Below are 15,575 nucleotides of genomic sequence, written 5' to 3' on the forward strand. Positions count from 1 at the left end.
CCACTGTAGAGTAAGGTCCTGTCACTTGCTAGTAGCGAAAACAGTGGCACTATCTGGTGAGTGCTAAAGTGGTAGGAGGACTATCGCAATTGCACTCATCAAGATGGCGCCACTGTAGTGTAAGGTCCTGTCAATCGCCAGGGGTGCCAACTGTTAAGTATAAAAACGATAGCCCTCATTCGATCTCTATCTCCAACACATAAAATTCAAATTCCAGGCGAAGCTGCACTACCTGGACATAGTGGCGGGGCTTCCGAGCTACGGCGCCAAGTGCTTCAGCAGCAGCCGGCCGGAGCGGGTGCTGCTGGTGTCGCCGAGGTTTGGACTCAGTCAGATCATCGGGAGGAACAACTCTGTGGTAAGTTTTTATGAGATATTGAAGATAGAAGTTCAAGTCAGCTTCGGAAAGTTTAAGTTGAGAAGACACTATACTCTTTGTTAAATTTATGTGAGCTATAGTCTGGTCCGTGAGCAATGACCCCAAGCTACCCATCCTTATCGCTCGCGCGTAATTATGTTGCTATCGCGCTCGCACACTCACTGCCAGTCGCACAGTCGCGACAGCAGTATAATTACGCGCGAGCGATAAGAATGGGTAACTAGGGGTCATTGGACAAACTTCTACGTGCTCACGGACCGAGCTTTAGAAGACACCGCTCTGAAGTGACTAGTTTCAGAATAAGTATTCAAATAAATTGGGAATAGGCCAGGCAAAGATTCTTCTTTGCCTGGCTCATTCCCATTTTATTTAGGGTCAGCCCTTCTTAACATGCGTCTCCAGGTAGCTCGGTCCTAGGTCGTCTCCTTGTTGACTTGAGTCTCTTTGAGGTCCTTATTTACTACGGATATCCATATGTCATACGGATATCCATAGGGGTTTAGTTTCGATGTCTATCACTTTTCTGGTCATATCGTTGTTTTTGTTAATTCTTTCCATTCGAAACCTCATACGCCTATACATAGATTTAGCCCTTCCAATTGATTATTTCCTGTGATCCTCACTTTTGTGCGGTACACAGTCAACAGCACATAAAACTAGAGATGTTTCTTTGATGTAGGTACTACACTCAACATCAAATAAACCGCACCTTCCGCGACGCGAACTTTAAAGATTTTCTTCTGACACAATCATGGTACCCCAACAATATTGGTGTTATTTGAAAGCCCAATAAATATCCTTAAAGAAAAATACATTTCATTTGTAAATAAATGATTAACATATACCATAAATGTGACATGAAAATAGACCTCACTTTGGGCTCACCTTTGGGATCAATTAGACCAATTTTTATGGTTATAAAACTAAATAAAGATCTCACGTATCCTCTTTAACAGATGGATAGCGATTAATCCCAACTTAACAGTTTTATTGTCATAAAAAATGGCTATAGCGTAACTACCTATTTTTTGAAGAAGTGACTTTGGATCCTTGTAAAGACACATTTTTGGGGTAAAAACCTTTCCTCTAATGGAATGAAGTTTAGAACTAGGCTTTCAAATGGTACCAACGTTGGTGGGAAGTGGGGATACATACGTTTGATAAATGCTTGTCGCGGGAGGTGCGATTTATTTGATGCCGAGTGTATATTCTTTTACATCTACTATTTACATCTTCTACAGCCTCAATCGATCGCCTCTCTGGAAGAGGTGGAGGGCATCAGGGTGAAGGGCTCGGGCGCGGGCAGCGCGGACGTGGCCATCTTCCTGCGCCGCGACCGCGTGCTGGCGCTGCTGATGGACGAGCGCGACGCCGGCGAGATGCCGCTCGTCATCGCAGGGTGAGCGATGTTGTCAGTCATTGACACAGCCTCAGTCCACCGCCTCTCTGGAGAGATGGACCCTTCTCAGGATGAAGGACGCCGCGATGTTAGTGAGATGCCTCTCGTCATCGCAGGGTGAGCGCTCCCACCGTCGTCTTCACAGTCTCTCAACCGCCTCTCAGGGGACTCCTTAGGATGTAAGACGACTCGATGTTAGTGAGATGCCGCTCGTCATCGCAGGGTGAGCGATGTTGCCAGTCATTGACACAGTCTCAGTCGACCGCCTCTCTGGAGAGATGGACCCTTCTCAGGATGAAGGACGCCGCGATGTTAGTGAGATGCCTCTCGTCATCGCAGGGTGAGCGCTCCCACCGTCGTCTTCACAGTCTCTCAACCGCCTCTCAGGGGACTCCTTAGGATGTAAGACGACTCGATGTTAGTGAGATGCCGCTCGTCATCGCAGGGTGAGCGATGTTGCCAGTCATTGACACAGTCTCAGTCGACCGCCTCTCTGGAGAGATGGACCCTTCTCAGGATGAAGGACGCCGCGATGTTAGTGAGATGCCTCTCGTCATCGCAGGGTGAGCGCTCCCACCGTCGTCTTCACAGTCTCTCAACCGCCTCTCAGGGGACTCCTTAGGATGTAAGACGACTCGATGTTAGTGAGATGCCGCTCGTCATCGCAGGGTGAGCGATGTTGTCAGTCATTGACATAGCCTTATTCAACCACCTATCAGGAGAGGTGGAGGGCATAAGGGTGAAGGGCGACGCGATGTTAGTGAGATGCCGCTCGGCATCGCAGAGTGAGCGCTCCCACTGTCGTCTCCACAGTCTCTCAACCGCCTCTCAGGGGACTCCTCAGGATGTAAGACGACTCGATGCTAGTGAGATGCCGCTCGTCATCGCAGGGTGAGCGCTCCCACTGTCGTCTCCACAGTCTCCCAACCGCCTCTCAGGGGACTCCTCAGGATGAAGGGCGACGCAATGTTAGTGAGATGCCTCTCATCATCGCAGGGTGAGCGAATACACTGTCGTCTCCACAGCTTCTCGACCGCCTCTCAGGGGACTCCTCAGGATGTAAGATGACTCGATGCTAGTGAGATGCCGCTCGTCATCGCAGGGTGAGCGATGTTGTCAGTCATTGACACAGCCTTATTCAACCACCTCTCAGGAGAGGTAGGCTCTCCTCAGGATGAAGGGCGACGCGATGTTAGTGAGATGCCGCTCGACATCGCAGGGTGAGCGCTCCCACCGTCGTCTTCACAGTCTCTCAACCGCCTCTCAGGGGACTCCTTAGGATGTAAGACGACTCGATGTTAGTTAGATGCCGCTCGTCATCGCAGGGTGAGCGCTCCCACCGTCGTCACAGCCTCGCGACCGCCTCTCTGGAGGTGGAGGGCATCAGGGTGAAGGGCTCGGGCGCGGGCAGCGCGGACGTGGCCATCTTCCTGCGCCGCGACCGCGTGCTGGCGCTGCTGATGGACGAGCGCGACGCCGGCGAGATGCCGCTCGTCATCGCAGGGTGAGCGATGTTGTCAGTCATTGACACAGCCTCAGTCCACCGCCTCTCCGTAGAGGTGGGCCCTCCTGTCCAGAGAGGCGCTCCCACTGTCGTAACACAGCCTCTCGATCGCCTCTCTGGTGAGGTGGAAGGCCCTCAGGATGATGGACGAGCGCGACGCCGGCGAGATGCCGCTCGTCATCGCAGGGTGAGCGATGTTGCCAGTCATTGACACAGTCTCAGTCGACCGCCTCTCTGGAGAGGTAGGCCCTCCTCAGGATGAAAGACGACGCGATGATAGTGAGATGCCGCGCATCATCGCAGGGTGAGCGCTCCCACCGTCGTCTTCACAGTCTCTCAACCGCCTCTCAGGGGACTCCTTAGGATGTAAGACAACTCGATGTTAGTTAGATGCCGCTCGTCATCGCAGGGTGAGCGCTCCCACTGTCTCCACAGCTTTAGTCAACCGCCTCCCTGGAGAGATGGGCCCTACTCAGGATGAAGGACGACGCGATGTTAGTGAGATGCCGCTCGTCATCGCAGGGTGAGCGATGTTATCAGTCATTGACACAGCCTTATTCAACCACCTCTCAGGAGAGATGGGCCCTCTTAAGGATGAAGGACGACGCGATGTTAGTGAGATGCCGCTCGTCATCGCAGGGTGAGCGCTCCCACTGTCTCCACAGCTTCAGTCAACCGCCTCCCTGGGGAGATGCAGGGTGAAGGGGTTAAGGATGAAGGACGACGCAATGTTAGTGAGATGCCGCTCGTCATCGCAGGTTGAGCGCTCCCACAGTCGTCTCCACAGTCTCTCAACCACCTCTCAGGGGACTCCTCAGGATGATGGACGAGTCGATGTTAGTGAGATGCCGCTCGTCATCGCAGGGTGAGCGATGTTGTCAGTCATTGACATAGCCTTATTCAACCACCTCTCAGGAGAGGTGGAGGGCATCAGGGTGAAGGGCGACGCGATGTTAGTAAGATGCCGCTCGTCATCGCAGGGTGAGCGCTCCCACTGTCTCCACAGCTTCAGTCAACCGCCTCTCTGGAGAGATGGGCCCTCTTCAGGATGAAGGACGACTCGATGTTAGTGAGATGCCGCTCGTCATCGCAGGGTGAGCGCTCCCACTGTCGTCACAGCCTCTCGACCGCCTCTCAGGGGACTCCTCAGGATGTAAGACGACTCGATGTTAGTGAGATGCCTCTCGTCATCGCAGGGTGAGTGCTCCCACTGTCGTCACAGCCTCTCGACCGCCCCTCAGGGGACTCCTCAGGATGTAAGACGACTCGATGTTAGTGAGATGCTGCTCGTCATCGCAGGGTGAGAAGACTTTACCCACAGCCAGGCTCACCCAGTAGCCAAGGTCACCGAGTACCCAAGCTCATTCAATACTCAATTTCTCCCAAAACTTTAAGCTCCCAAAATCACCCAAGTTCGACGGATTAGCAAGCTGAAGTGGCAATGAGCAGGGCACATAGTACGCAGAACTGACGGCCGATGGGACAGAAAGGTTCTGGAATGGAGGCCGCGTACCGGAAAACGCAGCGTGGGACGTCCACCTACAAGATGGACCGACGACATCGTAAAGGTAGCAGGGAAGCGCTGGACGCAAGCCGCTACCAATCGATCAACATGGAAAGCATTGGGGGAGGCCTATGTTCAGCAGTAGACGTCCTATGGCTGAAATGATGATGATGATGACCCAAATTCACCCTACTCTCTACTCAATATCCAACCAACCATGATGAATACTGAGCTTATCCACCACTTAAGCTCGCCCAACACTGAAAAATAAACCCAATATCTTATTTTGGCCATTCAAATATTAATTGTATCTTTAAGCATATCTCTTGACCATGTACTCGTAACACTGACTATCATAACATTCTGAACATGTTTTTATTTTAACGTTTCAGATACTACCGTCTTGCTACGGGCCAGGAACTGAATGTAGAACAAGAAAGAGAACCTATAACAGAAGATATAGGTATGTAAAATATTGGCCTTGGAACTTTTTTTTTCAATTAGGTTTGTGTCTGCAGTTTTCACACTGACACACCATTCTTCGTTTCAGCTCCACCATATTTATCTCAACACAATGTGGTGCCAACCAAGTGGAGTTATTTACACTTCGACGATCCCAATGTTCTATCCAAGAAGCACTACGCCATCTTCAGCATGCCGCCGCCGTACCACTCCACGCCCGACCAGTCCAGGGCCAGCCTCGACACCAACATGAACTCTATGTCCAACAAAAACAGCAACCATTCAAGCCCCTTGATCGGATACGACTCCAAGGGACTCCTAGGACACGACGTCCACTTCGACAAATGCAAGAGAAACGAAGACTTCAGACTCTTCGATCCAAACGACTCCTGCTATCTTGACGACGGAATGGGCTTCGACCTCCAAAGCGTCCTCTCCATGGAACTCCTAGAAAACGCAACCAACAACCCCAAACTAGTAGAGGCCAAAAACGAGGAAGTGTTGCGAAGAGTAGCAGAAATGCAAAAGCTCGTCGAAAACTCCGAACAATATTTGACTGAAAATTGTGATGTTTTTAATGATGATCCTTATAATGATGGCATTTTAAGAGACGAACTAGTAGGTAAAGAAACGTGTGTAGATAATACTGAAAGTGATACCGAATCTAATAATAGTAGGATGTCCGCGGCTGACGACGCCCCAGGCATACTGAAGCATAGCGATTCTTTATTACTTCTTACGGAAACCATTAACCAAGGGTTGAGTGTTTTGAACGTACCGGAAAATGGTACAGACAATAACAGTGTTCCTCTAACCAATCGCCAGTCTCAAGGCCTCAGCGCTATACTGAATAACTGTGGCTTAACGGACGCTTTATTAGCTTTAAACAGTGATCTCTGCCATTCCGAAAGTGATAACGATTCTCTATATACACCGACAAACAGCCCTATACGAAGACACCAGAATAAGCCTACTAATAAAGTAGTTAGAACTAGTTTCGGCCTGCATAGCCCAGACCCGCAAGACAATAAAGAACCGAACTTAAAAGAATATTTAAAGCAACTTAAAGAAAAGAGCAGTCAAGAAGACGCTAAAGCTGCCGAGGTACCATTTTTTTACCAAGAAACTTTGGTGGACAATGACGCCGAGCTTATAGATTTAACTTTAATACCTCCCCCGCAAACCCCTGATGAACTAGATTGTGCTACTCAAGTGCCTCAAATTTTGCCAGTCGTACCACCTTCGTTTGCTGACGACAGAGAAAATGTAGTACAAAACAGTAGCTATGCTGCGCCAAAAGCGAATACGCTCGAAGAGTTTATTGCTAATGTCACAATACAGCCACCAACTGTCAAAGTGACGCCAGCTATAGAATTAACTCCGGAGGAGATACTGTCGTACATAATCCCTCCTCCGCCTGGCTCAAATTCGTCGACTTTAGACAGAGACCAAGTCAGCTACGCTAATCATTCTCAAATTCTCGAGGCAAAAAATGCTCAAAATACTAATATTGATGTCAAGCCTAGTAATGGTGAGGTAGTGAAAGGTACGTTAAGCGTTAGTGAGATTAGGAATATGTTTACAGCAAAAAGTTTAAGTGATGCTAGAAACAGCCTTTTGCTGAAAGATAAGAGCAAGACTCAAGTTCAGGGTAAGTCAGATTCGCCAAAAGGTAAAAGAAAAAGCATTAGCGAGAAGCAGTCGAACGGGACCGCACATGTGATTGAATATCCTACTGTAGAAAGGAAAGGAATGTTTTCATGTTGTAGCAAAGATAAGAATAAATCCGATGACAGTGATGAGGCTGATAAAGTTGAAGGCCACTTAGAAAATTCAGATTCCATGCCGGACGTTTGTGAAATAAGGCCTCCTCCTCGAAGAAAAAACTCTGAAGTGCGTAAAGCACCCGAGAGACCACCCAAAACGCCACCCGCGCCTGCGCCTAGACCACGATCGAACTCATTCACGTGCCTGAACAATGAATTGAGTGCGGTGGAAATTCCCAATAGTCATTTCAATACGCTGAATAATAGAAAACTTAATTACAAAGTTGTATGCGAAATCAACGAGCAATGTGCTGATCCACCGGTGCTCCCTCCAAGAATAGAGAACAAAGTATTGCCGCCACCGCCACCGCTCCTACTCCCGCCCAAGAAACCGCCGCTACCGCCCGTACCGAGCATCGAGGTTCTTCGACTGAAGAACGCTCAGAAGCAATCTCCCCTAAGAAACTCAGAGCAACGTCTAGCCAGCATCGGCTCGCCGCACTTCCAGCGGAATCTGAACACGTACCGCAACCTCGAAAATGAGAGCCGGATGACCGACGAGGAGCCTTTAAACGTGCGCTCCTCGCAGAACTACAGCTCGATGACTTTGCAGAGCAGGCACGTGCGGTCGCACTCCGAAACTAAGAACACCATACTGAAGAATAAGGAGATGTCGACAGCCTTATCTCTGTGCTCGCCCCAGATGAACCGGCGGTTTAGCAATCGTCCGGATCTGTTGAACGGTGCCCCGACAAATGAGCATAAGGTGTTCAGTCCTCCGCTGGCGGAGCGAAAGGCGTTCCGATTGGAGAGTGGGAGCCCGACGCCGAAGGTTCAGAATCATGTACGCTTCAAAGAAGACGTTGTGGACGACATTCCGACGCCTCCGTCACCGCCAGCGGGGTTATTGGCGGGGCATAATGGCCATGTGCCGCTTGAAGCGCTGCTTCGCAAGACGGAGGCGGCGGTGGACGGGCTGCTGCAGCGGCTGCACGTCGCAGCACAGACCTGTTCGCACCAGCACGCGCACGGTGGCGGAGAAGATATCGACGAAATCAAGTTCCAGGTAAGACATCTTTATTTTACCTTTTCAGTCATCTGTCTCCCGCTTTGCAATTGGGGGAAGTCGAACATCGAGTCGTTCATTATTATAAGATTTTAAACTTTCGCGTTCCATTTCAATTAAAATAGTAAGACACGGGTCTTATTAACGCGACGTTTATTAATGAGTTACATTATGTACGAACGGCCGACGCCGCGAGCCGCCAGTCTGCTTGTGACCACGGCTGTAGCATCGCAGCCGAAACGTCAAGCCGTGAGTACATAATGTAACTCAATAATAAACGTCGCGTTAAGAGCCGTCTTACCATTTTAATCTTCATCGTTTCCAAGACAGTAAGCTGTCCCTGGGACTACTCAACCTTCACTGGTCGGGTTTCTTAGAAGATCAAACTGATCCTGGCTATACAGAATTTGCAGTGGTTTGCTTTTCATAAATTAACGTTATCAGTTGGATCGTGCTGTGTCGGGCACTCAATCTTACAGACAACCCGGAGATGGAATGGAACATTATACAATTCTTTTCCAATTTATTGACAGACTAATGCCCGTTTTCACCATCAATCCCTAATTTTTAAGTGACCCCTATGAAAACAAAATTCCTGTTAAGTGTTACCATAGGGGTCACTTAAAAATTCGGGATTGATGGTGAAAACAGGCATAAGTAACAAATGTACCCTTCTATCATCCAGCGCGCACGCAGCGAGCTGACGTCATGTGCCGTATCCCTAGTGGGCGCGTCACGTGCGCTCGTGGGCGCTTTGGGCGCGTCCGCCCCCTCCCCCGCCGCCTCAGCCGCCCCCGCCGCACTGGCTGACTGCCTCGCGCCGCTACGTAGACTGGCTGACCTCGCACAGGTAAGTTCGTTTCAGCCAAAACAGCACTTGCCAAATGTTGGTCTCGAAGCGCTGGTAGGGCTTAGATTAATAAAGCCTAGATTGATAGTGCACGAAAGGTGAGGCAGTTTTTAGTGAGCCGGAACGGCTCACCCGTAAACGTCACATGAACTGTCAAAGTGAAAAATTGGTAAACACGTCCGCCGAATTTTAATTAATTAAGACGGTTTGTGCTGTGAAAGGGTGTCTAAATACATCAGAAAAACGAAAGAAAGTGACCAGTGTTACATATCATAAATAAGTACTACAATTTGACGCGTATTTTGCTTGAATTTGGCTTTCAAAAATTAAATACGGGAATGATACCAGTATAGCCTGACCAGGAACATAAAAACCCTGGCATAGAGGCGCGTCAATTGCATTTGATAGTGCAACACTGAGTACAGTCGTACCTGTGTTAAATTATTAATAGGCTAACTTTATGTATCAGGATTCAGGATTACGGGCTAATTTGATAATTTCATAAATTAACAAAAAAATATTATTATAGGTAACCTGATTTAAATAAATTAAATGAAACCATCAATCGAGCTAGTAGAATTTATTTTATTATTCATCAATAATCAAATTCAGAACTTGAATATTCAACTGCAATGTCTGCTCATGAACGCTTCAAACTCGGTACTTCTTTCCCAATCCCATAAAATTCAACATTTAGAAAGTAACAAAAAATTTTAAAATAGGTAGTTGAAACAAACCACAGCTAATTTTCTTATTGGACTGTACTATACGATAAACATGTCAGTCAATTTGACAACCTTTGTCGGAAACATTATTCAATGAAAATATTGTCCAAACCCTTAGTATTTCTCTTCGACAAATACTTTAACACATTGTGAACCACTTTTCTTTCACGACTATAAAAATATTTTAGCAATTTAATTCATAAAACCAATTGCGCACATTTAAAATAAACTTTGTTTACACTTTGACAGCAATAGACTGACATGCAAGGTGACATGTCAATGAAGTTTTCAGTTACTGTTGCCATTAAAAGAAATTAGTACCATTAGTTTTCCGCAACATGGCGAGGGTTTTTATGTTCCTGGTCAGGCTATAACAAGAAAATTTATTTCCCAATTGTTCGCCGTACAAATACACTTCCTTTTTTATGAAATCGAGACTTTTAAGTCGATTTATCTTACTGTAATTAGGTAGGTACTTTGAATTCAATAAATAAGTAAGTACATGATGCGTTTTGTTTTTGTTAATTATAAAATAATTAAAAACGTATTAAAAATTTCGCCTTCACTGTCTACGCTCCCCAACAAAATTGACACTAATGACATAAGATTTTTGCCTCACTCTTGACGAAGCGTTTGTATAAAGACTATCCATCTAGGCTTTATTAATCTAAGTGGTAGGGTAAAAAGATTCTTAGACATGTAGAGGCTCCTTAAGAGCAAAATGACGATTTGTAAGAACTATTTATTAGTCTAAACAAATAAAGAAATTTTGACTTTGACTTGGAAAGACTTCCACTGCTGGAAAAAGGCCTCCCCCAAGGATTTCCATAAACTATTCCGGAAGTAGCGGGTTCGATTCCCGCACAGTACAAACATTTGTGTGCATGAACATATTTTGTTTGTATTGGACTGGGTGTTTTCTATGTATAATAAGTATGTATTTACAAAAAAAAAGTATTTAAGTATGTTTATATCCGTTGTCTAGCACCCATAGTACAAGCTTTGCTTAGTTTGGGACTAGAAGCGCAGTGTAAAATGTCTAAGGATATTTATTTATTTATAAAGAGCGGTCCTGCGCCGCTCACATCACAACACCTCCCGCAACCTTCACCAGATCCTCGGTCCACTTAGTGGGAGCCCTGCCCATGTTACGTCTTCCGGCTCGTGGTCGCCACTCAAGAACATTCCTGCCCCAGTAGCCATCAGCTCTACGAGCTATGTGCCCCGCCCACTGCCATTTGATTTTAGCGATTCAGCGGACTATGTATGTCAGTCACTTTGGTTCTCCTACGGATCTCCTCATCCAATATACTCTAGCTAGAAGACCACTACACAGGACTTAAAACTCTATGCTGCACTTGACTTCAACACCACAGAATGATGTTTCTGATACCGCACTTTTAAAACTATACCAAGATTACGGTAAACCACCACGTACAAGTGGTTTTCCCAAAGATGACGACCAAAATAAGGGTCGCTTTCACTGAAACCAATTTATATTTATTTCAGGCGCTTGGCAGACATACCTCAGCGCCTCTCCAAACCAGGAACCTGGTTCTACGAGTGCACGACGTCACGGCTGCCTTCAAAGAGCTGGCAGGCGCCGACATGGCAAAGATCATTCACGAGCACAACACCAAAAAGGCCCAGGGCCAAGGACAAGACACCAACTCCACCCTAGAAGGCCAACTCGCACTCAGAGCGGAATGCTTAGCCAACGTCCTGGCCACGCTGCTTCGAAGCTTAAGAGTTTTTTCGCCATAAAATATTTAAAAAAAAAACTACTGTCACAATGACAGATCACAACCATAGACGTAACTACCCACCACAGAAAAGGCCACCAACCGGCCAGCATCATTTCCTTCGACTAAATCGAGCTATGCAACCGGAACGTAGTGTAAAAATAGTTTTCATTTGTTATTATTAAGAATTTCTGTTGAAATGTAACCGTTACTAAAATGAGACCAAATAAAATTAGGTACGTTTGTATAATTGTAGTTGGCAACACCTTGTGTTAATTTTAGTTGTAGTTTTGTAAATTTTAACATGCGTTAATATTTAAATATGTTGTTAAATACCTGTATTTTTGTCTTGTGAACTTATTTTAGGAATCACTAAAGCTTTTTCGCGAGTCACTTTGATTACCTTCATTCTTTACTGTAGAAGTATTCATAAAATTAAAGGTCTAATGTATAATCGACTATGTTACATATTATGAGCCAGATACATAGTTTTATAGTACACATATATCAATAAAATGGCTCAATGTATTTTGAAATAGATACTTATATCATCACTGTGACTCAAAAAGCGACTATATTGATATCTGGCTAGGACCGTAGTATTTCTTCTGGTCAGAACTTTACATAAGATTCCAGTGTTACCATAGAGGTTAATTTACATTTACCTATACATATCTATTTACATAATTATTGTATATTTCTACTTAAGGGCATGTGATGGCGATGTAAGTCCAATAACTTTGTCATATCTCAATGTCTACTAACCATATCTTGCATGAGTTGTCGTTGATTGCAGTTTGATTATGTTTTAGTACGTGAAATCGTTGTAATTGCCGCGCTGTAAAAATTTGGTGTTGCTAGATGTAAAATGTTTTTTTCTTCTGAGGCAAGGAATTTAGTTGCAGTTTTAAATAACTATGTAACATTTTAACTACGATGTGTGATTTTGAATGTATTATTTTTATAGCCTTATTTTTTTATCTATTGTTTTAAGACAAGTTTTCCGTTGTTTTTTTCTTGTGACAATTTCCATGCCTCAGAACGGATAAAATGTTGCCAGCGCTCGTTTTTTGGTACACACGATGTGCTGATATTATAATATTGGTGCTATTTTGAGGATACTGTACTTTTTTGTATTGTGATCGGTTAATATCCTACACCAATATGATATTGTTTTATCGATAACACTGCACAGTGATTTGAACTACCGAATAAGTATAAATAAGGTTGTTTTTGCAATGCAATAATCTAACGCCTAATGTAAAGATATCTTGCTGTACCTCTTCACCTGCTGAGTACCTACAATTGTTTTTTTTGCTCACGTTCCAAAGACAAGTGGAACCAAAGACAATTTTGTTTCCCTGTTAAAAGTTTTTATTTACATAATAATAAATATTATTTACATTTTTCATTCCTTCTTTGGCTCAATGTTTCTTCTTGTTCTATAGAGCAGATTATACTCGAAATATCGAAATACTAAATGCATAGAATAATTGTTTTAAATGCCCATCTAGTACACATTAATTGTTCAGTATTGTTTTAATGAATGCCTTTAAATATTGCAGTTTATTCGCATTATTAGTACTTACCTATTGTTATTTATATTTAATAAGTATGTTTCTTCGTACTAAACTTTGACGCCATAGTAAAGTTCTGCTTGTACGGAGATAGCTAAGTTTTAGTATAATTATTGAAATGTCGGAAAAAACACGCGTCCTTTATTTATAGATTATTGAAATTTCATAAAACTATGTATAAAACACATAGCTTTGAGTGAAATAAGTACATAATATATTTTGCAACGTGTGTACTATGTGGGCATTTAATCGTTGTAATATAAAAGAAACATAGTTAAAACGTTATATACAAGGTAATAATGTATCACACCAGTTTATTTATTGTTCAAAATAACATAATGCAATGCATTTGATGTAATAAACGATATGAATCTATTTTTTGTTTTAATTTCTTTTGTCAATTTTTTTATCATTTTCTTTTTTTTATCTACACAGGGTAGTCTTATTTCTAGGTCCTATCCACCAAAAATCATCAAAATTCTGTTATTTAGGCCTGTAGCATGTATTAAGATACACAGACATTCGCAATTATACTATTAGTAAGTACTTAGTAGACCCACTAAATTCTAACTTTACAAACAGCTTGTTGCCACTGTGCACAAAATTTGAAGTACCGTGGACGTAGACAAAAGAAATAAAGGAAATCGGTAGAGTTGGCCCTGCGGTAGAGATCTGTGGTCAACTTTAATCCGGTAAGCCTTTAGGTGTTACTTTCATATCAAATTACAGCTCAGAAAAAATAAATTTTATTGGTAAATTTAAATTTTCAGGCGTAGCAAAGAGATAACTAATTTTAAACTGTAAAAATAGAGAATATAGAAAGCTAAGCTAATCTATAGAAGCCAAGTTTTTACAAAAACAGAGTGTAGGGTAATTAGGAAGGTAATGCTCGCCCAGTTTAATCACTCCATTTCTATGAATGTTTTATGGTTTTATCGATCTCCTAAAGTGTTTAGATATTTTCCCAAGAGATCGTTTTATTTCTAACCACCATATATTCTGCGTATTAAGATTATATCATAAAATGTCGCTTAAATGTGTGGCTGGGCAATTAGCGCCGTAACGTAAGCTTGGTTGTCGCCGCCCGGTCGCAACCGGTTGCCCGGGATATCTAACGACCGGTCGCGGGTTCTGGATGGATCGCCTGTTTCTATTGCTTATTCCAGGGGTGGCCAACTTGATTAGACATAAGATCTACTGTTTACTAACGAAACCCTGGGCGATCTATCACTTACGTACTTCTTGAAATCTTAAATGAAACAGCATGTTTAGTAGGTACCTACACAATCATGTAGTATTTTTTGCCTTGCCATGATCGACTGGACTAATATTCGACCGGTTGGCCACCCCTGGCTATTCTAAGAGTATGCATTTCGTTTTCAGCTAAAAGGGACAGATGCACATCTTGTTTCACAGAGTAAAAGATTTTTTATTTGGTTATCGACCCCTAATACCCTGTATTTTAGAAGTCTTCTGAAAAGAAAAGATGCTGAAAGTATCTAGTCTTACGCCCGTATTCAGAAACGATGCTTGCAGCAAATCGAACGCACAGCGTTGAATAGAGCTCTGTGATTGGTTTGTGTGTCATCCTATGCATCCACGTGCACTGTGAGACCTCATAGTAATGTTTGTGAATACGGACGAGTTGATAGTTTGTGTTAGAGTTGATAAAGAAAGTGTGAAATGAAGATTTTAAAGTCAGTCTGAATGATTAACGAAAATATCTCCACAAACAACGCCGCAAGACAAAACTAGTCAACGTCAATGATTCAATAAATAATCTTCATTTGTTTTTTAAACCATGCATTGTTATCATTCAGTAAGCAGTTTATCAATTAAGGCAGGCCTTTTTCTCAGTGTTGTTGAATAAATAGTACCTAGTTATTGTCCCGCGGACCCCTACCCGACTGGTTTTGCGGTCAACCTGCCTTCTGCAAAAAGAAAACGAATCTAGCACCTAGTATTCTGTTTTCCAGTTCAAGCTAGGATATTTGCTACGACCACAAATCTAGTAAGTAAAAAAGTTTGGTCAGAAAACAGAGGCGCTGGATGCAGTTCTACCAACCGGCCAATATGAGAATCATTGGGGGAGGCTTATGTTCAGCAGTGGACGTCCTATGACTGAACTAATGATGATGACGAGAACACAAAATATCTGACTGCAAGGTTGGCCACTAGACACCCTCTCTCCTTTACCAATACGCACTGGTAGAGTATGAGCATACAGATGGAGTACCTTTGCCCTCAAGCCTCTATAAATTGCGTATTAGTGCTGTGTCTTTTTTCGCCATGCCATAGAACTGACTGTTGAACTTTTGTGTGTTTTTTTTACGTTCCCAGAACTTGCCCGTAAGATTAGCAAAGAAAATGAGTTCTAATGTCGCTAATAATATCAAATGAGACAAATAAATCTAGCTTTAAGAAATCTCTAGCCTATATTATACCTATATATTATTATGTTCCTTAGTGAACCTCCTGAAATGATGATGATGATTTTTTTATGTATGACAAATTGACAAGGTATCTTATCTTATCTTATCTTATTTAGGGCCGCGCATGAGCGCAGTGCACGTCGACCCATTAGGATCTTTTGTGCTTCCC

General features: G+C 43.9%; 1 protein-coding gene across 1 annotated transcript in view; it reads left to right on the top strand.

Moving 5' to 3' along the window:
* The window catches only part of LOC114364216 (uncharacterized), a 29,918-nt gene extending 16,590 nt beyond the window's left edge, over positions 1–13,328 (top strand). The window contains exons 9-14 of the mRNA XM_028320239.1: positions 218–358; positions 1,621–1,778; positions 5,179–5,249; positions 5,337–8,080; positions 8,766–8,930; positions 11,165–13,328. Of these exons, the coding sequence (XP_028176040.1) occupies positions 218–358; positions 1,621–1,778; positions 5,179–5,249; positions 5,337–8,080; positions 8,766–8,930; positions 11,165–11,419 (3,534 nt within the window). The 3' untranslated portion in view covers positions 11,420–13,328. The remainder of the gene's footprint in view (positions 1–217; positions 359–1,620; positions 1,779–5,178; positions 5,250–5,336; positions 8,081–8,765; positions 8,931–11,164) is intronic.
* Positions 13,329–15,575: the final 2,247 nt, after the last annotated feature.

Source organism: Ostrinia furnacalis, unplaced genomic scaffold (genome assembly GCF_004193835.3).
Source record: "Ostrinia furnacalis isolate ACB-3 unplaced genomic scaffold, ASM419383v2 OfSCF7365, whole genome shotgun sequence".
Taxonomy (NCBI): Eukaryota; Metazoa; Arthropoda; class Insecta; order Lepidoptera; family Crambidae; genus Ostrinia; species Ostrinia furnacalis.